At 42.0% G+C, this 27,372-nt stretch overlaps 1 protein-coding gene across 3 annotated transcripts in view; it reads left to right on the forward strand.

Moving 5' to 3' along the window:
* The window catches only part of RSPRY1 (ring finger and SPRY domain containing 1), a 43,115-nt gene that overhangs the window by 13,878 nt on the left and 1,865 nt on the right, over positions 1 to 27,372 (forward strand). For all 3 annotated transcript variants that reach the window (XM_026494829.4, XM_026494830.4, XM_044382408.3), the window contains exons 3-14: positions 3,268 to 3,320; positions 4,007 to 4,119; positions 5,170 to 5,296; positions 6,135 to 6,193; positions 8,068 to 8,134; positions 8,543 to 8,674; positions 9,561 to 9,676; positions 10,808 to 10,951; positions 16,348 to 16,459; positions 18,671 to 18,773; positions 19,136 to 19,288; positions 24,328 to 24,432. In XM_026494829.4, coding sequence (XP_026350614.1) covers positions 3,268 to 3,320; positions 4,007 to 4,119; positions 5,170 to 5,296; positions 6,135 to 6,193; positions 8,068 to 8,134; positions 8,543 to 8,674; positions 9,561 to 9,676; positions 10,808 to 10,951; positions 16,348 to 16,459; positions 18,671 to 18,773; positions 19,136 to 19,288; positions 24,328 to 24,432 — 1,284 coding nt within the window. The remainder of the gene's footprint in view (positions 1 to 3,267; positions 3,321 to 4,006; positions 4,120 to 5,169; positions 5,297 to 6,134; positions 6,194 to 8,067; positions 8,135 to 8,542; positions 8,675 to 9,560; positions 9,677 to 10,807; positions 10,952 to 16,347; positions 16,460 to 18,670; positions 18,774 to 19,135; positions 19,289 to 24,327; positions 24,433 to 27,372) is intronic.

A 27,372-nucleotide genomic window follows, 5' to 3' on the forward strand; every position in this document is an offset into this window, starting at 1 on the left:
GAGTGTGTGGGAGCAAGGTAGGAGCTTTATCACCAACTCTTTAGAAAATATTACAAATTATAAGTGAACTTGTTGATGAAGTGCATAATTCACTTACGTGAAGTGAGCAGCATACATTTGAGTAACAGGGTCACTTTTATCTTAAACCTGCTTATACCAAATTATAGCTATAACTCTTCTGAGAATGGACAAATAGGGCAGATGGGGAGCAAGTGTGACAGGAGCTGTTAGAGAATCTAATGGCAAAACAGGGTTCAAACAGTTAAAAAAGTCACTGTAGCTTGTTTTTCTTTTTTTTTTTTTTTTTAAGATTTTATTTATTTATTTGACAGACAGGCAGTGAGAGAGGGAACACAAGCAGGGGAAGTGGGAGAGGAAGAAGCAGGCTCATAGCGGAGGAGCCTGATGTGGGGCTCGATCCCAGAGCGCCGGGATCACGCCCTGAGCCGAAGGCAGACGCTTAACGACTGAGCCACCCAGGTGCCCCTGTAGCTTGTTTTTCAGAAGCTACTAAAGGAGAATTTCATAACCTATAAAGTTGATAAGGCTGTTAAAACTAACCACGAACGATAGGACAGATGGACTTAGTACAAGTGTACGTAAAAGGGTGAATGCAGATGTTGCAGTTAGTGATCGGCCTTAATTGTTCTTCTCTTTCTGTTTGTTACTTCAGAAAGGGTGATGTTGCTGAGAGGAGAGCAATTTCTAAAGCTATAGTGAGAGAGTTGCTATAGGAAACACACTTTGAATACACTTATTTTAAAATCACTTTGAAGTTCTGTTATTTGCATTTTTTTGGTAGAGACTTTTTCCTCAGATTATAATGGTATCAATTATTCTCATATGGTTTGGAACTATAATTTATGGGAAGTCCTAATGGAAGTTTTTTTCTTCACTGTGTGTGTGTGTGTGTGTGTGTGTTTGTTTGTGTTCTGTCTCTCTCCCTCTCTGTCACTCATGTCTTTCTGCCGATCTCTCTTCCTGTCACTTTTATTGTCATCCCCTTCCACCTTCAGGCTATGACTGAACCTAAAATTGATAGTTTTGAGTTCCCATGTCACTGTGAGAAGCCCAAGTCCTGCTGCATGGCTTTCTTTGCCTTTTCTGTCACTGGAGACTTGCAGCTTGGTATCAGTTCTAGCTCAGATGATCACTCATAACTTATCAACTTCTTTCACTGAGCAGGGAACCCTGTCCAAGCTGCACAGGTGAGGTTTTGATCCCCATTACCTACCACACAGGCTCGCAGCTCCTGGTCACCTGTCTAGTTCCACACAGTGAGCCCTGTTGTCCCACAGCTTTAGCTCCTGCCTCCTACCAGGAATTTCTGCTCCCCTTCTGTTCCACAAAGAAGTTTATCTTGTTCTTTGAATGTAAGGATGTGGGTGTCCTTTTAAGTGCATCTGCGTAGAATCGAGGTCCTCATAGTCCTTATTGGTCACTGACTCTGCCGTATTTTTATTATTTTTCCCTTTTTCCCCCAACCCCGTTGTCCCCTTTGCCACCCACTATCCAAATATCAGTGGGTAACCATTCTCGTGAATTTAAGGTATGTTCTTCCAGTCTGCCTGCCGTATATTTGTTTATGTCTGTATAGGAAATTTATACTAGTGTTTTGTGTGTGATTTTAAAAACTTACATAAGTGATAAAGTTGTATAAATCTTTTTAACTTCTCTCAACATTATGTTTGAGACCTATGTTACTGTATGTAAAGCTACAACCGCTTCTGACTCCCGCAGAGTATTCCTTTGGTGAAAGTACTGTATTTTGTTATCCTGTAATCTGGTGATAGTCACTTAGACTAATTCCAAACTTTTGTTCCTACAAGTGACACTGCAGCAAATAACCTCATATGCATCTATTACCTGTGTAATAGTTTGTCTAGCACTGTTGGCCACATTTAGTTTCATTACTGCCAGACTGCTCTCCAGAAATACTCGTAATCAGTCAGTTATATCATTTAAGACAAATCTTTTAAATAAGAATTTTCCCTTGTTATGGAAAGTTACAGGATATGTCAAATAAACAGTACCTAATGAGTACCTGAAATGAACTTAATAATTCCCATATCACAAGATTATTCTGAGGATTAAATGATTGAAGACAATAGTTTTTGCAGTTTTCTTCACAGGAAAACAGAGCCACAATATGTAAGTAAATGTAAATATATTCCCTAAGTAATTAGATTTACCATTATTTGATGGAAAGTATTTCATTCATTACTGAAGTTCCCCTAAAGCACCTCAAGATTCCTGGGATCATAGATTGAAAACCTACTGAATTAAGGTATATAATGCCATTTTAGAGCAATGTCTAGAATTTTTTTTAAAGACTTAATTATGGGATGCCTGGGTGGCTCAGTCAGTTAAGCACATCTGCCTTCAGCTCAGGTCATGAACCCAGGGTTCTGGATCGAGTCCTGCATCAGGCTCCTTGCTCAGTGGGGAGCCTGCTTCTCCCTCTGCCTGCTGTTCCCCCTGTTTGTGCGCACACGCTCTGTCTGACAAATAAAATCTTTTCTAAAAAAATAAAGAATTTTTTACTTGAGAGAGAGCACAAGCAGGGGGAGGTGCAGAGGAGAAGGAGAAGCAGACTCCCTGCTCTGCCAGGAGCCCCAGCGTGGGGCTGGATCCTAGGACCCTGAGATTGTGACCTGAGCCGAAGGCAGATGCTTAACCAACTGAGTCACCTGGGTGCCCCCAGTGTCTAGAATATTAAATAGCTCCTCGCTTAAGTTTGGTTCCTTTTTCTTCTAACACCAATTTTATGAAGTTCAAGCAAATAGTGATATTTCCCAGAAGAACACTTAAAAATGAAGATGTTTATGTAGGCCCTTGCTTCCATAAATCCTCTGTTGGGATTGTAATCTCCCTTCTTGGTGTTTCTTTGAGGTAAGTTGGAGGAAGATGATGTTGACCTCCCTGGCTCATCTCATTGGCATTAGGCCTCTAGAGGAAAGCTGAGAGTAGTTCCCTGGCCTCCAGTTTTGTCCTGTGCTTTTACTTCAGGCCAGTGGTGGTCCCTCCTTTGCCCTCCCACCCATTTTATTTGTGGGCCATCACAGACGGTGGCCTTGGAAATGAGCACATGTGGTGTGTATCGGTCCTTACAGAGTGGAGCTGCAGCTGTCTCTTCCGTCGTCTCTCCGTACCCATTCGTGTTCATTTCTTCTTTCTCTCTCCACTCCCACTTTCAGTTTGAATTTTTATTTGGAATTGTCATTTCTTGGTTCTTCAAGTTTGATATCTTGACTATTTGTTTTTCAGTGATCAGGAACCTCCCTATTCAATGATTACATTGCACGAAATGGCAGAAACAGGTATTCTTTTCTTAAAGATTTCTTAAAATACTTTCTAATGAATTGATTATGAAGAAATGTGGCCCACTTTTTTTTTTTAAATAAGATTCCAAAAGTACTTAACACACATGACCATGAAAAAAGCCATTAGTGTATGGAAAATTCCTGTACAGGGGTAATAATTAATAACCACTGTTATGTTGCATCCTGAATATATAGCTGCACCTCTCAGTATTGGTTTTATTTCACTGAAATTATTAAAAGAAAAATTTTGTTGGGATTTGATAGATCTTTGACCATAGCCCTTCCAGAATGGGGAGGAATTTTTTTGTCCCTCAATTTCCTAAGTGTCCTTCTGAAGTAGAGCCAACTGCTTCAGATACTTAATCTTCTCAGTAAACTCGTATGTCATAAATAAGATGCTGAAACTATTTTAATTATAATTTGAGAACCCAGGACCATAGCTTCAATTTTCTCCAAATGAAGATGCCTCCAAACCAGGCTCCTACAAATTAAGAATCTTTGGTTCTACCATGATGACCACAATTAATGACTATGTCCATGCCATTGTTAGCTGCTTAAAAGTTACAGGATGAAAGCCAAAAGTGTTTCTATTTTATTGTGAAATCACTTTGTGTTATAAGTTCTATATTTTCATGTTTTTAAAATAGTGGCTCCACCATATAATCTTCTTGATTTGCTCTTAGATGAAGGATGGTTGGATGTTGTCCAGTCTTTAATTAGAGTTATTCCATTGGAAGATCCACTGGGACCAGCTGTTATAACATTGTTACTAGATGAATGTCCATTGCCCACTAAAGTAAGTTAATACTTGTCTTTTATGAAACTGTCACCTATGCCTAAACACAGGATGAACAACCACAAAGAACTCTTGACGTAATGCATTTCCTCCTTATACATTTGGGGTCTGTTTCATTCAATATTGACTTCATTATGTAAACTTGTCTTTTATTACTGGTGAAGTGCTACATCCTCTATCAATAGCTTATTATAAAGCTTTAGTTTAAAATGTTAAAAATGAAAGCATTTACATTTGAAATGGCAATCTGTATTTGAAATTGAAAGAGAATGTTCAATTGCTGAGCTGATTTCCTTACCTTCCACTAAACAGTTTTCTCATTACAAAAGATTTTCTTTAATGTTTTCTATTAAGAGAAAAAAACTGTGATACTGAAAGCACTTGTGAATCTTAAACGTATTAAAGATTGGCATAACCTTGATTTTCCCTTATATAGAACAAAAGTATCAAACTTTCATTGCCTTAGTCCATATGTTCTATGGACTACTTTTTTTCAAATTTTGGATGCGGGCAGCTTTCATTTGTTTAAGCCTCAGACATTTGGGCGCAACATGGAAAAACATGGACAGAACAGAAAGGCCTTTGGCCTAGTCACTGGTGAACTGACCTTTGCCTAAGCTCGTAAGAGGTTTCTGTACAGTTTGCCTCAAAAACTCTGGTGAGATTTGCTCTTGCTTGATTTTAAAAGAAGAAGAAAACCTGTAAAGTCACTTTTTACTTCAACATCACTAAGGCCCTGTTGTTATCAGTCATTTTGGCACTTAAGTGGATTTAGTGTGATTAGTGAATCAAGAGTATATCACATATTTTTGATACAACTGGTACATTTTGAATGAAGGGGAATCTAATAATTCATGTAGGAAAACTTCCCAGTTGATCAAATAACATTTCCCATCAATACTGACATCATTGGGTGCGTTATTTCATTTCTTTATGTTCGTTCTGAGTTAATTTAATAGCTGGCAGTAGCTTTCGGCTCGAGTAATTCCCTTGGGGGGAAAAGCCTAAGTAATATATTTATCAAATCCACTTGTACATTTTTGTTTTTAGGACGCACTCCAAAAACTGACTGAAATTCTGAATTTAAATGGAGAAGTAGCTTGCCAGGACTCAGGTCATCCTGCCAAACACAGGAACACATCTGCAGTCCTAGGCTGCTTGGCTGAGAAACTAGCAGGTAACTGTGGGAACCTCTACCGAGAAAGATCTTCTCAGTTGTTTGACATAAAGGGGAAGACTGCACTGCAGATCTTTAATCAAACCTGTACCAGAAAGGAGTGTCTTCCTCCCCCTTCACCCCACCCCACCACCACCACCAAAAAATAAATAAATAAATAAATAAAAATTGAGGGACAAGAACTAACTGGAAAAAAATTACTCAAAGGTCAAAGAGATGAATGCGATTTAATTTAGCTTTGGATTTTCAGAGAGACATTTAAAAGAAAAAGTTTTACTTATTTGCTTTAAAATTAAGAATAAAAAGCTAAATTCTGTAAAGATTATATAGGTATATATTTATGCATATGATAGATAACGTACATGTATACACTTCATAAAGTTTAGCCAGATAATGGAGACATACTAAGTTGGGGAAGAGAAAAAGGAACTTTAAATTGGAGCAGTTCCTGAGAAGAGAAGCAGATATTTAACTTGTTTATGAACATTACCCACTTTAGGCAAGTTAACATCGAAATCCAGGTGAATCACTCAGCTAGTTAGACCGTGTATGGTGGAAGAAACAACGGATTCAAAATCAGGACACCTGGGTACTGGCTCCAGTTCTTCCAAGTGTGCCCCAAGTGCACTGGAATGAGTCACTTCACTGTGGGCTCAGTTGCTCAGCTGTGAAATGGGAACAGTGCTATTCCCCGCCTCAGAGCTGGAGGCTTAAATAAGGCGGTGTGCATGAGAGTCCCTTGCCAAACAGTTCAAAAGGCTATTTTATTGTTCTTAGCTACTGATGAAAAGGAATATGGCCCATTTCATTATATCTCATGTTTGTTGTGTTTGTCCAGGTCCTGCAAGTATAGGCTTACTTAGCCCAGGAATACTGGAATATTTGCTACAGTGTCTGGTAAGTAAGGCATCAAAGCCAGTTATTCTTAGTCATCTGCAACTGTGCATTTTTCTAAAATTGCCAGTTTAACCACTGGCACAGAGAATGGAATTAGTTATAAATTTTATTTGCAGGTGTTTCCTGAGTGTTTATTCCCTCCTATATTAAAAAAAAAAAAAATGAGGGTGGGATAGGAATTCATTACAAGCAAAAGCAGCCAAGTTGGTCTGGTCTTAAATTTAGTCATAAGATAGCTGCTATGATTGGCTTTTGTGTGTATGTCCTTAGAGTCTGCCAAATGGTAGTAGGGACCTCCACAGTGGAAACAAAATCACATGGCATTCCAAGCCAGGAAACTGTCAGGTCAGATTGCCAGTGTATATAAATCTCTCCTCCTTCCCTCCCTCCCTGGCTACTGCTCTTAGAACTGTTGCCATAGTGTATTTGATCTATTGTCTGTGAAGGTTATGGTTTGCTGAGGTGGTGCTGTCAGAGCGCTCACACGGCTGGACTGCAGACTTGACTGGTCTGTATTTGTAAAAGTTATTTTTGCAGGCCTGGTGAGCACTGGCCTTCCTCAAAATCTGAAAGACCTTATTTTTCAGTACCTATATGATATGTACTTAAAACACACACCGCTATGCTAAGCAAGCACTGTGGGGATACAAAAGTAGTATTACAGTCTTTTGTCCTCAAGAAACTTCCTGATTAACTGAGGGAACAAAACTACCCAGACAAGACACTTAGCCTCCGTTTTATGACAGGATGTGATTAAGGGCAAATCACGTCCTTCAGACGTAAGTGCCATAAGAGTTCTAAGAGGGTGATGGGGAGGGGTGGAAGATAGGGGTGGTGAGAGCTAAGAGAGCCTTGGGAGACAGGCTTCCCCATGAACTTGGGCCCTCAGCTGGGTGATATCATAGGTTAGTATTTGTCCGTGCTCCCTGGAAGGAAAAATGGGTTTCTTGGCCAAACGCATCACCAGCAGAAACTCAGAGATAGGAATGGCCATGCTCCTGGCATAGTACAGAGAATTGTCTGATCAGGAGACAGTGTTCAGAGACAGGAGGACAGACCTGGGCAGCCTGGTGGGGAGAGCTCAGAGCCTGCAAAACCAGACAGGGATTGAAAGCAGTATGGCAAGAAGCAGAGTGCCGAGCAGACTTTGTTGCGAGGCAGGCTGGTGGTTAAATGAGCTTTGCAGAACCTTTGAGCCCCAGGGAAGTGAGTAGGAATCATCTGATGTCCTAGAGTTCCTTTGCAGGCTCCTAACAGATCTGTGGGAACGATGGCTGTGAGGTGGGATATTAAGCAGGAAGACCTTTCTTTAAATGGGAACACCTGTGATGGGAAGTTAAATGTAACTGGAAGAGTTTGAAATTGAAAGGCCAATTCCTTTCAGAGAACAGATTGAAAACTAAGCCATTAGTTGTTCATTTCATCATTTGTCATTTTGGAACTTGGTAATGATGAATCGCTCCTTTAAGGGCTTTGAATAAAAGTCATTCTTAGCTACAATTCTAGGTTTCTGTTTGGCTTGCTTAAATGAATATAAGAATCAGCATGGTTTTATTTCACAAAGCCCTAATACAAATGTTACTAAGTAGAATAACATAGTGCTTTTAACAGAATACTTTTGAAATCTACATATCTATCAATGGACCCAGTGACTTCCAAAAAATAATAGAAGATTTTACGAGACTCTATCTTGGTTCCTTGTTACTAACAATATTACCAAACAGAGAATTAAGGACTTAACGGAGTAAAACTTTTCTGACTGCTCCCAACAAATCTAGCACATATTGGGTACGAAGAGGAAATTGCTAACTTGCCGCCTCTGCAGGGGAATGATGTTTTTGCTTTTTGTTTTTTTATCTTTTGTTGTCTTTCAGAAGTTACAGTCCCACCCCACAGTCATGCTTTTTGCACTTATCGCACTGGAAAAGTTTGCACAGACAAGTAGGTATAGTGACTTCTTGCACTAATGATCTTCTGAATCGGTTGTTAAAAATCTTATTTTTCTTACTTACTGGATGAGCTTATGCTTTGAACCCCATCAAACATGCACATGTTCTGTTTTTGTCTGGGTAGATGCCTCAAGGCCAGTAAGATGTAACAGGGACAGAAGCCAAGAGTCTTCTCACCTAAGGATCAAAACTTGTGACCATGATTACTCACTTTTTATAGCTAAAAAGTTAGTGATGAGACTGCTACTTCCCAGAAAATAGTTGAGGCTCTTGGGCTATGTCATTATTCTAGTTTCCACATTTTCTGATTGCCTCTCCTCACTCCTTCCCACCCCTTACCTGCCCCACAAATCATCCCACTCTTTCGTGGTTGATTCAAGGTGTCTGTCTTCCCAAACAGGTGAAAATAAATTGACTATCTCTGAATCCAGTATTAGTGACCGACTCATCACATTGGAGTCCTGGGCTGATGATCCTGATTATCTGAAGCGTCAAGTCGGTTTCTGTGCCCAGTGGAGCTTAGACAATCTCTGTAAGTAGGTGTTGTCCTTTATTAAAATGCCTGCTTCCGTGTCCAAACCCATTTCTTATATAGGATCACTGTTCTTCATTTTGTAATAGTGAGTGTGACGCTTTCCTTCAAAGGGCCTCTACTGTAGGTTGGCCATACTGTAGCAGAAAGTATTCTAGGGACCCTCCAGACAAGAATTATATGGCATACTTCTAATTTCAGCATTCTCCTGTTCAGAAACTTTTACTGGTATCCTACTTCCTGCTGCATCCTGGCTGTTAATGAGATGGCAGTGTCCAGTCACCTCTTCCCTACACAAACTGTGTCCTCACTATCCTGCAAGCAGGCCCCAGTCATCCTGACCTCTCTAGGCCTTTCCCTCACTTGGAGTTCCCTCTCTTTACTCTTCTCCTTATCCTAACGTGGCTCTTCAAAACTCAAGACACACCTTACCTATGCCAAGAGGGCTGCTCCTGGCTTTTCTTTTTCTCCAAGGACTGCTAGAACTAAAACTGCCCTCCCATAGTTAGCACTGGGCTCAGACATGGCTGGATGTGTGTACCCCTCCTCTTCCCCCAGCATTGTGGACAGCTGCTTTGTGCACAGCCTGTGTGGTGCCAGTGAAAGAATCGTTCTGAAAAAGTATAATTTGGATTTTGTTGCATGCATAATAACAAATATAGGGAACAGAAGCATAAACCTAGCGGTGCCGTCCTAGCTTGTCCCAGCTTTTGCTTGATTGACCCTCGTATGGTAGTGCAGCAGAAAGGCAGGGTTTTAAGTCTCCCTACCTATTCTGCCATTTCGGAGCACCTCCACTTCTTAACTAGAATGGCAGCCAGCGATGACACTAGCTTTTTTCCCACAACAGCCTGCCTTAGAAACATGACCACTTTTTCTTTTGCAGTTTTAAAGGACAGTAGGCAGCTGACCTATGAGAAAGTGGACTTGAATAGCATTAGGGCCATGCTGAATAGCAACGATGTCAGCGAGTACCTGAAGATCTCACCTCATGGCTTGGAGGTAAAGCTTTCATGGGTGGAACATGTGGGGGGGGAAATCTTGTTCTCATTTTCACACCCTGGTTCTGAACAAAGAGCCATTTCTTGCAGAATAGATGGAAATTTATGTCCTATTCCAAGAGTGGTTAGAGGTAGAAGTGGCAGGGAAAGGGTGTTTGGGATATTATTTACTCCTTTATATCCCACATGGTGCCATACACATAGTAAGCATTGTAATATTTGACGATTTGTTTTTTTTTGTAGTTTCAAATTTTTATTTAAATTCTAGTTAACACAGTATAATACTAGTTTCAGGTGTAGAATTTAGTGATTCATCACTTCTGTACAACACCGGTGCTCATCACAACCAGTGCCCTCTGTAATCCCCATCACCCATTTAATCCATCCCCCCACCTCCCCTCTGGCAACCCTCAGTTTGTTCTGTATAGACAATCTGATTTCAATTCTGTTTTCAATCTCTGCCACTTCATTCAGCAAAAGGTACGAAGACTGGAGTTTCTAAAAGAGGCCCTTCCTTTTTGAATCCCTGCATCACCAATTATATTCTGTCTAGTGCTTCCCCTCCTCTCTGTACACTGGAAATGCTGCTGATTTTGTGGTGCAGGTTGATGAAAGCTGCTTATGTACAGGAAGGCACCGTCAGGCACCAGACACGTCAAGATGAAAGAGCTGTTTGAAGAATGGCTGCGGACAGCTCTTTGATCTTACATTATTGCCAAATGCTGCTGTAGTTTTCTGCTTTCAATTATTTTTAGGTACCCCGTCTATACCCTTCAGTGTCCTCCTCTCTCTGCATTCTAACAAGTGCAGGTTAAGGCCACGTTGATGCATTCGTAAAGATCCTACCGGGACGGTAAAGCTCTGTAAATACTTCAAAAAGAAGCCTCGTTAATGCTTCCTGCAGCCATCTTTGAGGACTTCCAACCCTGTTAGAACTCCCTAGGAATAAAACTATAAAAGAGAGCGTGCTTCATTCTGTTCTGCACCTTGGGTCCCTGAGGGTGCACGGAGAAGGAAATGACCATCCACCAGAAGCTTTAATAAGGAAAGACACTCCACCTTTGGGCAGTCACTTAACTTCCGCAGTCCTCAGGCATTGATGGTGGGCTATCGCATACTTTGGTTTTGCCAGGCTCGCTGCGATGCCTCCTCTTTTGAAAGCGTGCGTTGCACCTTTTGCGTGGATGCCGGGGTGTGGTACTATGAAGTCACCGTGATCACTTCTGGTGTCATGCAGATTGGCTGGGCCACACGAGACAGCAAATTTCTCAATCATGTGAGTACCCTAGCAAATGGTGTAAATGGGGACAACAGCAGTTTTTTGGCGAGTGGGGTGGAGGACACGGATTTTCCAGATAGGTTTGCACGATGATCATTTCTTGGGCTGAACCACATGCTGCCAGATCCCCCACAGGGGTTTGCTAACCCGGTTCAGGAATAGGAAAACAAGGGAAATTGCCCCTCGGGGGTTTTTTCCCCCCTCGAGTTTTAAATTTGCACCTAGAGGTTGGGTGTGTCCTTTGTCTTTGTAGGCTCTCCTCGGGCCCCAGCCACATTTCTGGCTCAGTTTTTTATTGGAACCTGTGATGACTTTTACCTTGCATTTAAGCTATAAGAACTTTGTAGGAATTCTCTTCCTTTCATAAAATACTAAATGTTGGCTTGACTTCTTTTATTTGACTTTTACTTTGTAACTAGTAGGCACATTTGTTTTCGATATTTAGCATTTATCTTTTGTTATAGAAAGCCGTCATGTAAAGAGGGAAGATGAAACCCGCTAGAAGAAGCAGGATTCAGCTACCACTATTTGCGTGTCAGAGGCTGGGGTTCCTCCCTTTCCTATAGATATTGATTTCTTGCCAATTTATACCATTCTAATGCCCACCCTGAACAGATTTCTTGTGTTATTCCAATTTTAAGCTGTTTGGAATTAATTCGGTTTCGATCTGGAATCTTTTATGGACATAGGATTTTTACCCTTTGAACTGGGAAAACCCCTTGGATTATTTTGTTAATCTAAACAATAGTCTCCCATATGTAAGGTCCTAGGATGGGTTTTAGAAGTGAACCAAACTGAGCTTGCCTGCCAGAAGCATAGTTTTGGAAGGGGCCCTTTCAGCAAGGTTGTATAGCATCTTGGAATTTTGCATACCTTTTGCTAATAAACTCCTTGCTGGAGAGACAATTGGAGGAAGAGGGCCAGTAGAGAGGTCAGATTCTTGTCCAGGATAGAAAACTAGACCCCAGTCTGCGCTTGCTTTTGTTGGGAACTTTCCCTGATGAAGGGCCTCCTCACTGACTGGGCCTTAATTAAATCCTGGAAGCGTGGGGCTTGATTGTCGCACCATGAAGTCAGAACTACATGGGTCTGGAGAACAATTCCAGTAGTCTCTCAGTTCTCACCTTGGGCCCTGATTTAAAGCAGTTCGTATCAGTTACCCTGACAGCCTGCCCCAAAGGATGTCCTGAAGACAGTTTTTTTAGGACTTGCGGGGGGGAAAGGTTTCATTTCCAGAGCACTGTCATTTTAGAGCCAATCGTCTGATTCCCACCACAGTTTTTACTGTCATAATTTCCATTTCCCAGATGACAAAACTGAGACTGAAAGAAGGACCTAAAGAATCTCAGACTAGAATTCAGTCTCCTTCCTGTTCTACAGTAGTTGTTTTCTTCCCATGTGAAAATGGGAAGAATCCCAGAGAATTAGCTAGTCTTCTCTTTGGATATAAACAATTGTTCCAGAACTAGAAGAAAGATGGATTCCTTTAGGGGGGAAGCTTCGATTTGGCATGTGTTTCTCTTCATTTGGCAGCAAACACACCGCAGATCTAGGTGTAGTATATCTGATTCTGAATGTTGTAAATATTTTTTGTTAATGACCAGTGAAACTAGATCATTTTATCTGGTGGATTAAACTGATTTCTCCCAATAGTTGCAAAAACTTTGGCTCAAATTAAGAGGCTTAAAATGCTGTTTTCTTATCCTCTAAATTGTTTTAATATACTTTCAGTTTCTTTCTTTAAAAAAAACAAAAAACATTTTTTCACTGATCCAAGTACTGGTTGATTCCCTGTTAGAAATCAGTGAAGTCTGATACCTCCTTTCCCAAATGTAGGATTTTAATCATGTTGCCAAACTTAAAACTTTGTTTCAAATGGACATCGTTCTGGTAATTCTGAATCTTTTTGCCTATATAGACAGGGTGTGGTTTTATCCCTAGATACACCCAGTTTCTTGAAAACATGAAGTCTATCCACAGTGCCTCTTGTTTTAACTCTTACTGCTTGGGCTTTGGTTTTAAAAGGATGATCAAAGTGTTGGGCTCAGAGATAGAGCATTAAAATGAGAAACTTAAGGATAGTCCTTGTTCAGGTCATCTACAGAGTAGTTTGTCTTGTGTTGTGTGTTTTTATGGAGGTTTGGGTGGAGCAAATCTTTAAGGGTGCATTTTGAGTTATCTGAAACATCTTTTGCCTTTTCATGAGCATCTACCATGTGACAGGGCTTTCACATACTGTCTCTAATCTTCTCGAGAATTTGGGAAGGTATTGGTCCCCCATTTAAAGATGAGGAGAGGGGCACCTGGGTGGCACAGCGGTTAAGCGTCTGCCTTCGGCTCAGGGCGTGATCCCGGCGTTATGGGATCGAGCCCCACATCAGGCTCCTCCGCTATGAGCCTGCTTTTTCCTCTCCCACTCCCCCTGCTTGTGTTCCCTCTCTCGCTGGTTGTCTCTATCTCTGTCAAATAAATAAATAAAATCTTTAAAAAAATAAAATAAAATAAAGATGAGGAGAATAAGGTTCGTGGGGCACCTTGGTGGCTCATTTGGTTAAGCGTCTGCCTTCAGCTCAGGTCATGATCCCAGGGACCTGGGATCGAGCAGCACATCGGGTTTCCCTCCTCAGCGAGGAGCCTGCTTCTCCTTCTCCCTCTGCCTGCTGCTCCCCCTACTTGCTCGCTCTCTCTCTGTCAAATAAATAAAATCTTAAAAAAAAAAAATAAAGATGAGAATAAGGTTCAAACAAATTAATTTACAAACTTGCCCATTGTCACGTAGCCTCCAAGTGCAGGAGAAGAATCCAAACCCTGGTCAAGATAACCCATGCTCCTTCCCCTCTTGTAGCCTCTTGCCTTGGAGAAAATAACTCTGCTGTCTTAAACAGAAAAGGGGAATAACTTGGAAGCCTGTTAGGAACTCCCAGACTGTTGAGGGGCTTGGGAACAAGTAGGCACAGGTGACATCAGAGAGTCAAGAGACAAGAAGTACAAAAGCCAGTGTTTTAGGGGCCAGGATGCTAACACTTCTGGCATCCCCTCCATGTGGGGTCACTCACACCACCCTGGGTGTCTGCTGGAAGGGTCCGGTTGGCCAAGCCTACATCCTACCCCTCCACTTCCAGAGCAGGAGGCAGGACACTGTATCTTCATTATATTCCCTAAAACCGGAAGGGGTTAGGATGCTAGACAGCAGAAAAAAGGATGGCATTCATCACATGGGAAAGAATTCAAAATATTTCCTGAATGACAAGTAATGGATAAAACTTTGTTTTTAGTAATGTTTCCATTTCTAAAATATACACGACTGTAAATAAGTAGATCAAAACGGTCACTCCAGGTACTAAGCGAGCTACCCTGTCGCCTCATTTAGCTGTCTCAGCCAGGGGAACCATAGTTAGACCTGCTGGGAGTGTTTTCAGGTTGACAGAGGGTACATCCAGATTCTCTCTGAGATGTCAGCTCAAAGGAGTTTTTAAAGTGCATCTCTGCGGCAGAAGCACCTACGTCTTAGCCTGTAGAGTTGATCTGTGGTTGAAATTATTAGAGTTCCACCTTTGTCCCACAATGCCGCTCTGCTGTGAAATTCTTCCAGGCATGGAAGACATTGCTTTTAACCAACTCCTGTGGCTAGGAATCTTCTAGGAATTTCTTTCAATTGTTCCATCGAGGACTTTGTAGAACATTAGAAAGTGAGGGTAGACAAGAATTGCTTGCCTTATTGCCTATGCCCAACAGCCATAAAATAAAAAATAAGTTTTTTACTTGTTCAGGCTTTGAAAGGAGGCGAGCACAAGGTGTTCTTTCTATTAGGCTGATGAATTTCTTCTCTGCCTAAAGACAAGTAAATGCAAGTTCATTTAACTCTTGGATAGTCTGAATAGTGCATTCAGAACAGCTAGTTCAGAAGCCTCACTTTGGAGAACACTCATCAGAATTCAGTATATTGTAGTCTCAAGTAGTCAAGGAATATGTTTGAGCTTTCTCTCCAATTGATCTCCTCACTGGGGCATCTGGCTGGTTCAGCTGATAAAGCATGCAACTCTTGATCTCAGAGTCATAAGTTCAAGCCCCACGTTGGGCACAGAGCCCACTTAAAAAAAGAAAAAAAAAAGGTGGATTCGATCTCCTCACTGCATTGTTTATCCCCATAGGACAGGCAGACCATCACCAAGAGCTGAGATCTTCCTTGGATTTGGCCCACATTTTCAGTACTTCTCTCTACTACGAATCTTTCACCATTGACCGTTAAAGATGGCAGTTGTCTGATCTGCATGCTTTCTCTGTTCTGTTTTTTCATAAGCACTTAAAATAGGGGCACCTGGTGGCTCAGTTGGTTAAGCATCTGCCTTCGGCTCAGGTCATGATCCCAGAGTCCTGGGATCGAGCCCCATGTCAGGCTCCTTGCTCAGTGGGGAGACTGCTTCTCCCTTCTGCCTCTCCCCTGGCTTGTGCTCGCTCTCGCTCACTCTCTCTCAAATTAATAAAATCTTTGGGGGGGAAAAAAGCACTTAAAATAATTTCTTAAGATCCCATCCACCCTCTTAACAATAAAATAACTGTAAAATAATTAAAAGGCAGTAAGTAATAAAAGAAGCTGCCAAGAACCTATCTGATGCTCCAGTTAAGCCCAGATAGCTGAGCCCAATAGCTCAGAATAGCTATTAGCTGATTGCCCACTATAACCTTTCTCTCGTCTCCAGTTTTGAAATTTCTGAGCATGTGGTTTTTGTGAAGTCTACTACATGCAAGAAAGATGTTTGCCCAACTGCAATGAAGTGGAAAGCACACCAGTCTTGGAATCAGAAGATTCTAGCCTCCAGACTTGACTTCCTGAGTAATGATTTGTCCTTGGGCAACATGGTTGACCTCTCAGAGCCTTTATTTCCTCTTAAAGTGGGGTATAATGCCACCAGCCTCAAAGTGGTTAGTGAGGATTCAGTGAACTAACACGTGTGAAACTTGGGAGATATCTGTTGGTGAAGTCATTATCTAGTCACAGAGAACCAGGCCTTGAGGTCAGAATTTTGGTATCTTCCAAAAACCATAGGCTTCCTTCATCTAAAAAGCTTTGGGGGCGCCTGGGTAGCTCAGTCGTTAAGCGTCTGCCTTCGGCTCAGGGCGTGATCCCGGCATTCTGGGATCGAGCCCCACATCAGGCTCCTCCGCTGGGAGCCTGCTTCTTCCTCTCCCACTCCCCCTGCTTGTGTTCCCTCTCTCGCTGGCTGTCTCTCTCTCTGTCTAATGAATAAATAAAATCTTTTAAAAAATAAATAAATAAAAATAAAAAGCTCTGAATTCCAGCCACCAGCTTGGTGGTTAAAAAAGACGCACCGTCTTTTCCCAGAACACAGCAGGAGGAGCTTGCTAACCTTCTGGGCCCTGTCTCCCTCCAGGAAGGCTACGGCATTGGGGATGACGAATACTCCTGTGCATACGATGGCTGCCGGCAGCTGATTTGGTACAATGCCAGAAGTAAGCCTCACCTACACCCGTGCTGGAAAGAAGGTATTCGTTCCTTTCTGTCATGAATTTATCAACTAGGTTAAGACATCTGGTTATGATGAGGCATCTATTATGTTAGGCCTTAAAGTATTTTAATGAAAGAAGATAAATGTGAAAAGGGATATGAGCCTTTGTATTCCCTGTCATGCTGTGAACAGTATTCTCCTGATAAGTTCATCTCTGGTGGGGCCCTTCCTTTAGCAAAATCATTTCAGATTATAAAATTCTTAATTTAGTGGGGGAAATTATAAGATTAATATGAATTTGGGGCTCCTGGGTGGCTTAGTCGGTTAAGCATCTGCCTTCGGTTTAGGTCAATGTCCCAGAGTCCTGGGATTGAGCTCCGCATCAGGCTCCCTGCTAGACTGGAAGTGTGCTTCTCTCTCTGCCACCTCCTCCCCTGCTCGTGCTCGCTAACTCTCTCTCTCTCTCAAATAAATAAAATTTTTAAATAAAGAGAGAGAGAAATATGAATTCTAGTTTCCTCAAACTCAAACCCTGAGATCAAGAGTAGCATGTTCACGGACTGAGCCAGCCAAGTGCCCCTCTGGGTACATGCTTCGAATCAGAGCATCCAGGGAGATACTGAGGACGCTGATATTGTAATGCCTGTAAAGTGAGGTTTTCAAAGACCAGATAGGAATAGGCACTCTTCAGTGGCCACATTCTGTTCTCCTCTAGAGCAGCTCGTAAGGACCACTTTCAGCCTCCAACATACCTGCCCAGCTTCCATTCTCCAGAAATCAAGCTTGCGATGCTACAGGGGACACATGCTGCCAGGACTCTCAATCATGGCTCTAGGATTTTAGCAGGAATATATCTTATCAACTTATCTCTTTTGCCCCATTCCGTCCAAGGCCTTAGACCCATGAACACATTTATTAAGGAAAGATTCAAGGAGCAAAGTTTGTTAAAGGGTTTTGATTATTGAGTCTTTTTACCCCCCACTAAATACAGTGAAAACAGGGCCCCCCCGCTATGGCAGCACTGCACTTGAGGATGGTATTTTGGGGGAGCCTTCTGGGGGCCCCACTTCGTTTTGAAGATGTAGAGCCACATGGTAGGGAATGGAACCTCTGGAAAGATATTACTCCCGGCTTTGAACAACATAGAGGAGAGAGAACCCAGCTCCTTCTCTAAGCATCTCTCTTGCTTTCTCACTCTCTCACTCTCGGTTTCCTGCCCTGATCAGCATCATAGATGTCAACTGAATTTTCAGGCATGCTAAGAAAACAGGAATCTGAACACTGCTGTGAGGGGATGGCTCCACTTAATTAACTCAGTTGAGCCACCCAGGTGCCCCAAAATAACATTATTTTTAATGGCTTTTTCAGTAGCCCATTATATCATTAAACTATATCAGCCAATGCCCCAAGAGGTTGGAGAGTTACATTTTTGCTTTTTAAAATTATGATTAAAAAAATAATATAAACCATTCTGGTTTTCTCAGGATAAACCCCTGGAAGGGAAACTTCTCTAGCCTGGGGGATACAGGACTTCACAACTTTTGCCATCTATCGGCAGATTCTCCTTCACCAGCTTCGAGTATCCATATTCCTTGTCATCACTGTATAATTTCATGTGCTTATCTTTGACAGTTGAAAAGGCAAAAACTTGAGGCCCCTTGGGTGGCTCAGTCGGTTAAGTGTCTGCCTTCAGCTCAGGTCATGATCCCAGAGTCCTGGGATCGAGCCCCACATCAGGCTCCCTGCTCAGCAGGGAGCCTGCTTCTCCCTTTCCCTCTGCTTGCCACTCCCCCGTTTGTTTGCTCTCTTTCTGTCAAATAAATAAATAAAATATTTTTTATTATAATAAAAGGCAAAAACTTTGAGTGAAGATGATTTTTTTTTTTAAACATGCTTTTGGGCAGTTGTTATCTCTGGGAGTTGTAACTCACCAGAGAGGTGAGGAAGTACAGGATTTTGACCTTGCCATATTTCACTGATCCCAAAATGCACATTTTCCCACATTTTAACATCTTTGAAATTGGAATGCTTAAAATTGATGGCTTGTCATAGATTAATTGGCAGCATTTTCTTAATGGTACATTAAAATATTAGATCAGCTGTGGAAGAAGCAAGGAAGATGAATGTGTTAATACATAGCTACAGATGGAGATTTAATACAGTGACGTATTTAACCCTTGAGACACTGAGCAGAACCCTGGCAGTAGTACACACCCTTACCCTAACAATGTTCCACTTTATCCTCTAGGAGACACAGTAGGATTTCTGTTAGACTTGAATGAAAAGCAAATGATCTTCTTTTTAAATGGCAACCAGCTGCCTCCTGAGAAGCAAGTCTTTTCATCTACTGTGTAAGTAGCTTTCCTCAGTCAAAAATGTGAGTAGATTCATGAAATTAACTTTTCTCCAGAAAAAGACTGTCCATTTATGTGGTCAGGTGTGATGAGAAATCATTTTATTTCGAGTCATTGAGGGCCCATTTGATCATACAACTGTCCCAAGTTTGATATAGGAAGATGAGGGCAGGATATTATCAGGGTCACAGTCCTATCTAGGTTAGTAAACAGAATCTATCACCCTTCCTTTCTGCTAGGGTATTACATCTGAAAACCACTTTGTGTATGGCTTTACTTTATTTTCATGAATTCCTCTTTTTTTTTTTTTTTTTTTTTTCATGAATTCCCTTGACCTCTGTCCTCGTTTTTATTTGTAGATCTGGATTTTTTGCTGCAGCTAGTTTCATGTCATATCAACAATGTGAGTTCAATTTTGGAGCAAAACCGTTCAAATATCCACCATCTATGAAATTTAGCACTTTTAATGACTACGCCTTCCTCACAGCTGAAGAGAAAATCATTTTGCCAAGGTAAGAAATCTGCTTAGGCTGTCTGCAGACTTCCACATCCATCTCATGAGAAGCTGAAAACAGCAGTTCCTTCAGAGACTTTTTTTTTAGCTTTTTATAAGTAATTTGAAAACCTGAGTAAAATGGATGACCTGGGAAATAAAAATTACTCAAAGAGATCTCGGAAGAGATATAAACAAGCCAGTTATTATTACAAAATTAACTGAAACAAAGTAAGAGATATGTCCCCAAAAAACACCAGATCCAGGTGATTTCACAGATTTCCACGAAATTATTAAGTAACAGACAATTTCATTACTATTTAAAATGTTACAGAACCTTTGGGGCGCCTGGGTGGGTCAGTCGGTTAAGCGTCTGCCTTCAGCTCAGGTCATCATCTTAGGGTCCTGGGATCTAGCCCCCATGTCGGGCTCCCTGCTCAGTGGGGAGCCTGCTTCTCCCTCTCACTCCCTCTGTGCTCCGGCTCTCTCAAAGAAATGAATTTTTAAAAAAATAAGTTACATAATCAGTTGCTTCTCACAGTCCTGGTATGTCCAGCAGCTCTTTCTGCCCTACGGGTCCTGTCTCCATGCTTTAATAAAACCATCTTTTTGCACCCAAAAAAAAAAAAAATTACAGAACCTAGAAAGAGCACTTCCAAATAATTTTTATGAACTAAATGACATCGGTATAAAAACCAGACAATATAACACATGCACATACACAAAAAAGCCCCTCTAACTCTACCTGAATGTCAGTGAAAAATCCTAAATATTAGGAAGTCAAGTACATCTTTTAACAGATGTGCTTTTAACTTTGGGATTTAATGAAACATATTTCTTGTTGGGTTTACCCGTGTGGTAAAGATGCCAGTACTGTTTGGCAGCCCTTAGGACAGTGAATGCCATCTTGGATAAAATTTCACAGCCCTTCTTTACCAGAAACTGTGATCGGCATTAATTATCTCCTTGGATGAATACCTGCTTTTCTCCCTTATGAGATGAACATAATCTGTTCCTTAAGCTGGGAAAAACTCCAGCTGCTTCCTGGTAATGACCTCAACTTGAAACTTGTTTCATGATATGAGCCAAAGGTTATCATTTTTTAACAGAGCAGCTTTCTGGGCCTATGGGAGGAAGGGCATTCCTGCTACTAATGCCACACGTGTTGTATCAATGACAGAGATTCTCTCACAATCAAGGAGATCACACTGGCCACGGTGTAGCCAGGGTTGGGCTGTCATGCCCCTGAAGGTATCTGTAACAAACGTTGTAATCCTCACTCCTGTTTTGTCTGAAAAATCAGGTCTGTGAACAGCCCTTTTGGGCTGTGCTTCCCCTTGGACTCGGTGTCTCAAGGCTGAAAAGCAGCTCAGCAGTTTCCAGATGAACCAGAAAATGTCACATGGCTGACACTGCGTGCTACAGCAGACCCTTCGTAATATCACAGGAACAGAAGGGCCACTTACATACCAGCTCAGGGACTTGAGGGTCATTCCTAGAACTTCCCTTCAATTTGTCTTGGTGCCTGACAGGCATTCTGAACTTTAAATTCCTCTTGGTGATTGTCTGAATACGTCGTTCATGTGTCATACCTCATTCCTTAATTGCTTAGCCTGTCTTCTTGGATGTAGCCCAGCAATCAGCCTGTGACATACACCCTGAAAGGGAAGGACAGGCCCCAGGAGTTCCACTGGAGGCCAGCCTCAAATCACACTGCTCCAGCAGTTAGGGAACTGCCCCTGCAAATTAAACTTTGCAAAAGTCAGATGGCAATAGGTGTCACCTGTTAAAAAGTCTCCTAATCTTATGGGCAGCTTCTACATAGTTTCTTAGTTCCCTGTCAGCTTGGCCCCCAGGTGCAGGCTGCCCCGAATGACAGCGGTGTGACAGCTGGGGGCGAGCTTAGGTTGCACCTGCTCTGACAGTGACACCAACATGGGAGTCGGTGGAGGCTAAGTGAGTGGCCTCCTCCAGGCCACAAAAACTGCTGCTGCTACTTTGCACCCCTTTAACATTCCAGTTGCACCTCATTACAGGTTGTGACGTTAGGCGAGGATGTGCCTGAAACCATTTTCTATGCCATTAGTATTTCCAGGCTGTGTTTCAGAAGCTTCTGTTCAGCTTGTATTTGTTTACTCATTGGAATATATTCCTTCCTGGCGTCATGGTAGGAGATTATGGCCCTGTGACTATCTGGGATTTTGTAAATTGTTCTATATTGTATATACCCTCTGTCTCTAATTCTTCATTCATTCATTCATTCATTCATTCATTTTTTCCCCTTCTTAACCTTTATTATGAGAAACTTCAAATACACACAAAAGAAAACAAGAATAGTACAGTGAAGCACCATATCCCCACCTCTCAGCAACAGTAGCCATCCACACACAGCCAGGACTATAGGAAAACTGCAGGCTTCCTTCATCTGTTAAAAACTCCATTATCATTCCAGATTCCCTGGCTAGAATCCCAGAGTATCTTTGACACCTTACTTTCTGCTATTCCTACATCCTATCCCTCAGCACACCCTGGGGGCTGTGCCTTCACAATATATCCCAAATCCATCTACTGCTTATCACTCTCACTGCTGCCACCATCATCCAAGCTGCCATTATTTCCCACCTGGATTATTTTTGCCCTGCCCTTTCGCTGGTTTCCTGTTCCTGCCTGAACCCCCTTCAGTCCATTCAACACAGCCTTCAGAATGATTTTGTTACAGCGTAAATCAGATTAGATCTGCCCTTCCCCGCTCAAAAGACTCTAGTGGCTACTCATTTCACTTAAGGTGAAAGTTTAAATCCTTACAGTGACCTAGTAGGCCGTACACAATTTGTCCTGTCCTCTCCTTTATTACCTCTCCGATTTTTATCTCCTATCCTCTCCCATTTGTTCATGCTGCTTATTCAACCACCCTGGCCTTCTTGCTGCTTCTGAAACATAACAGATCTATTATAGCCTCAGGGCCTTTGCACTTGCTATTCTTGCTGCTAGAATGGGCCAGTGTGTGTTTTCCAACACCACCAAGCAATTAGCTTAATTCTGACACTGTCTGCCTGGAGATAGTGTCACATCCCACAGGTTAAGGGCTCAATCCTACAAGGCTGCCCTCTACCCCCACTTTAGATGCCAGATGTCAGTCCTGATTTTTAGTGTTCTGACTGGCTCTAAATTGGAGGTTCCCTGGGCACCTGGGCGGCTCAGTTGTTAAGCATCTGCCTTCGGCTCAGATCATGGTCTCAGGGTCCTAGGATGGACCCCCGCATTGGGCTCCCTGCTCAGCAGGAAGCCTGCTTCTCCCTCTCCCACTCCCCCTGCTTGTGTTCCCTCTCTCGCTGTCTCTCTGTCAAATAAATAAATAAATAAATAAATAAATAAATAAATAAATAAATAAATTTAAATTGGAGGTTCCCATGATCCCTTCATCAGGTTTGATTAATTTGCTATAGTGGCTCACAGAACTTGTAAACTAGTAAGTAAACTATTTTCCTAATAAAAGTATATAATACAGGAACAGATTGAAGCGATGCAGAGGGCAAGGCATGTGGGAAGGGGCCAGGAGCCCCCATGCTCAGTGAATGCACCACTCTCCTGAAACCTCCATGTGTTCACCAGCCCTGAAGATTTTCAAACCCTCTCCTTTTGGGTTTTTATGGTGGCTTCATTACAAAGGCGTTATTGATGAGAACGTTGGTCATTAGTGATTGAACTCTATCTCCAGCCCCTCTGCCCTCCTGGGAGGTGGGGGGAGGAGTGAAAATTCCAACCCACTAATTACAAAGTTGGTTCCCCTGACAACCAGCCCAAAACTTAGGTTAACTAGGGTCGTCTCTTAAATTGTCTAATTAACAGAACAAAAGACCTGTATTGCTCTAATCTCTTAGGAATTTCCAGGGTTTTAGGACCTCTGTGTCAGGAACCCAGATGAAGACCAAATATATAATTATTGTAAGTAATAATATCACAAATGCTGTCTCTCCAGATATCCACCGGTCTCATTCCCTCACACCCTTCATGTCTTAAAAGTCACCTTCTGTGGCTGCCATAGTTAAAATGGTATTTCCCTGCTTCTCATGTACATACTACCTTATCCTTCTCCCCGCTTTCTTTTTCTTCATGCTGCTCATCAGCACTTAAAATTCTATATATTTTACTTTTTCACCTACTTTCTTTCTAGTCTCCCTTCACTGGAGTGTAAGCTCTCTGAAGGAAGGGATATGTTTTTAGTCCTCTCTTCACTGCTGAATCTCCAGGCTTTGGCCCAAGGTGAACCAAGTGAATGTTTCGTTGTTTCTCTTGCCCAGCGTCAGGGTTGCACCTTCAGCAAAATAGTTCCGCCTGTCTGCTTTTCCATTTCAAACAGAGTCAAAGTGTGATGCCAGGGTTCTAACCTGAGGGGTGTGTGGGCTTCCAGAAGAGTCTGTGCTGGACTATCATAAACACCTTGAAATTGTTTTGTTTTGTTTTTAAAGGTTTTATTTGTTAGAGAGCACACAAAGGGGGGAGTGGCAGGCAGAGGGAGAAGCAGGGAGCTCTGATGCAGGGCTCCATCCCAGGACCCTGAGATCATGACCTGAGCCAAAGGCAGACGCTTAACCGACTGAGCCACCCAGACATCCCAACACCTTGAAATTATATAAAAACTTGTGTGTGCATTTTTCTTGGGAAGGTCTCCGCTGCTCTTCATAAACTCTCAGAGCTGTAGGACTTAAAAGTGAAAATTTGCTGGTCAAATAAAACTAGTACTAGCCTGAGAACCAAAAGATTTAAATTTGATTCCTGAGTCTGTTTACCATGTGTATGACCTTATGCAAATCATTTCCATAAACTATGTCTTTGTCTGTAAAATGGGAATGACCATGCCTCTGTCATCCTCTGCCATAGAAAATCACAGTAAGGTTGAAATGAGATGCGTGTGTGAGAACCTTCCTGGACAAAGCTTAAGGAATACATAGTATACTTCATGTGGACAGAGTATTTTCAAAGCATTAATATGCATCATTGCTAATAGGCCCATTTATTTGTTGACCAAGTAAGTTTCAAACTACACTTTCTACTCAGGCACAGGCGTCTTGCTCTGTTGAAGCAAGTCAGTATCCGGGAAAACTGCTGCTCCCTGTGTTGTGATGAGGTAGCAGACACACAACTGAAGCCATGTGGACACAGGTAAGAGGGTTTGGTCATTTCTTTTGTGTATTACATTAGGCAAAATTTCATCCTGTTCTAGAATTGCTTTTACAGTTGTCAGGGAGGAAGGAATTTCACTCTGTCCAGAGTTCCTCTAGCTGGAGTCAGAGTTAAATTTATATGATACAAATTAACAAAAGAAAATCGAATTTAGTTTCATACATATGGGGAATCCACACAGACACGAAATTCCAAAGAGTCAGGCAAAATGAGGTATATTATGTCTTCGTAAGCTAAGGAAAGGGTAGGGGTCTGGGGGTAAGAAGGGGAGGAAAGCCATTAGCAGGAAGGTGAGAGGGGATGTTTGGAAAACAGAGGTTGCCCAGTTAAGCAGATAAGTTTCTTTGCGTGCTAGTAACTCTTCCCGTAATGGATCCTCTATTTAAATTCTTTTTAGGCAGTTGCAGCGAGGTCAGAGTCTCTTCCGCAGTCTTTCAGACCTTGATTGTTTTCAGCTCAAAGTAAAATGCCTGTCATTGTGGCCCATCCTGGGGCTGCCTGCCCCTGGACCCTACACACTGTTTTAGTTCCATAGTTGTTCATTAACGTTATTATACACAAAGTGGGCTGAATTAGAAATTAGTTTGCCAGGTAGTGCATGGCTGTCTTCCAGAAAGTACCTGAAGTAGAAGAAGCTGCTTGATGGAAGTCCTCTCTTTTTGTTTACTCAGTACTGTATTTTAGTACAGTTTTCACCTCGCGAAATGGAAACGTTTTAATACTATTTATAAGCCTCTTGGGAAATCCCTTTTAGTTTTATTTTTACGGCCTCCTCATTTACTTACTATTTACCCTCCTAACCGTTGAGAAGGCAGTGCCTCCCTCCCACCTAACCAAGTTTCAGTTGTATGAGATGAACCAGAGGGCAGCCTGGATCCTATAAAAGAGCATCTAAACATCAGCAAGCTCAACAAGTACATTGCCCCCCAAGAAGGCCTCCCAGCCAAGGTTGGAAACGGAAAGGGGAGCCGGGCAGTGTGCTGGCCCTAACCTGGCCCAGCCATGTGTGCTGTGAATGAGCAGTACCCAGGCTGATGTTCCAGGCCAGCTCCCGGTACCTCAGCACATCCCATACTCGGCCCTGCCCCCCACCCCCTGCTTTTACATTTGATAGAGCTTTAGCCACCAGGTCTCCTGGGGGTCCAGAGCCTGGAGTGATGGACCCGTTTGTCCAGGTGTGGCTCAGCCTGGGCCCTTCACTCTGCCTTGCTAACTTCTGCAATGGGTTGTTAGCTAATTGGCTGTTAAGGGAAGTGCAGGCAGTGTATCTCATTTCACCCTTCACTGTACCCGTTTCTCTTCTGAAAGAAAGGCATAGTGACTCCAGCTGTGGCTGTTCCTTGGCATCAACTCTGCAGCCTAGAATTCTCAGTTTGAGCACCTTTGAAGGTTTTAGTTATTAGAGCCTCACAGGCAGATGCAAAATTTAAAGGATGGATATCTCTACACCCTTTCTGATCTTTGTTTCTGGGAAGTTGTTAAGATCCCAAAGAGCAGTTACCTGGTCTTATTCATCTTTGAGCTCTCTGGCCCTTCGCAGTGGTTTTGCACACAATAAGCGCTCAAGAATGGGGGCTGAAATCTAAAAACTTAGAACAAGGTATCTTAAGTATGGGCAATCTCCGTAATAGATGTATACAAAACAGGATTGGAAGAGGAAATTGAAAGAGTTGTAAGAAAATTTAGCTCAACTTTTAGCAGCAGCAACAATTTTATGGGGGGGGGAGGAAATCTGGATAAACTGAATGACTTGAGCTGACCCTGGGAAGACATGGACAATCTAAGCATTCCTGTTACCATAGAAGAAACTGAGATGATTATCAAATCACCCCGCCCCCCAGCAAAAACACTAAGACCAGGTGGTTTCACAGATTAATTCTTTCAAACTTTCAGGGAATAGATTCTTTTTTTTTTTTTTTTAATAATGATTTTTTATTATATTATGTTAGTCACCATACAGTACATCCCCGGTTTCCGATGTAAGGCTCGATGATTCATTAGTTGTGTACAACACCCAGTGCACCATGCAATACGTGCCCTCCTTACTACCCATCACCGGCCTATCCCATTCCCCCACCCCCCTCCCCTCTGTAGCCCTCAGTTTGTTTCTCATAGTCCATAGTCTCTCATGTTTCATTCCCCCTTCTGATTACCCCCCCTTTCTTTATCCCTTTCTTCCCCTACTGATCATTCTAGTTCTTATGTTCCATAGATGAGAGAAATCATATGATAGTTGTCTTTCTCTGCTTGACTTATTTCACTTAGCATTATCTCCTCCAGTGCCGTCCATGTTGTAGCAAATGTTGAGAACTCGTTCTTTCTGCGGAATAGATAGATTCTATATAAACTTCTCCAGACCAGGGGCACCCGGCTGGCTCAGTTGGTGGAGCATACAGCTCTTGATCTTGGGGTTGTGAGTTTGAGTCCCCTATTGGGTATAGAGATTACTTAAATGAGTAAATAAAAACTTTACAAAAAAAAAAAAAAAAAAGGCTATCTAAGAATACGTACCAAGAAATGCATGGTGCCTATGAGCAGAAAACTTGTAAACTACTAAGGAATGGAATATGAGACTTGAATAAATAGGTCTTTTCTTAGAAGACCTCTCATTATTGTAAAGGTGACAATTTTCCCTAAACCCTAAGTTTATTTAATTTGGGTCAACCTTTTATTTTTCTTTCTAGAAATAGAAATGCTAATTTAGAAGTTTACGTGATCTAAGGCAAGAAAATTCTGAAAGAAAAGAGTTATGGAGGGGACCCACCCTACCTACCACATCTTAAGATATATTAAAATAAATGCTTATAGTTTGCTCCCAGTATATGAAAAGAATGACAGAACAGTGGAACAGAACAGAAACCCAGAAATGGAACTAACTACATACAAATGAAAATTTAACACATAAAGGCCTTGTGTCAA

Source organism: Ursus arctos, unplaced genomic scaffold (genome assembly GCF_023065955.2).
Source record: "Ursus arctos isolate Adak ecotype North America unplaced genomic scaffold, UrsArc2.0 scaffold_19, whole genome shotgun sequence".
Classification (NCBI taxonomy): domain Eukaryota; kingdom Metazoa; phylum Chordata; class Mammalia; order Carnivora; family Ursidae; genus Ursus; species Ursus arctos.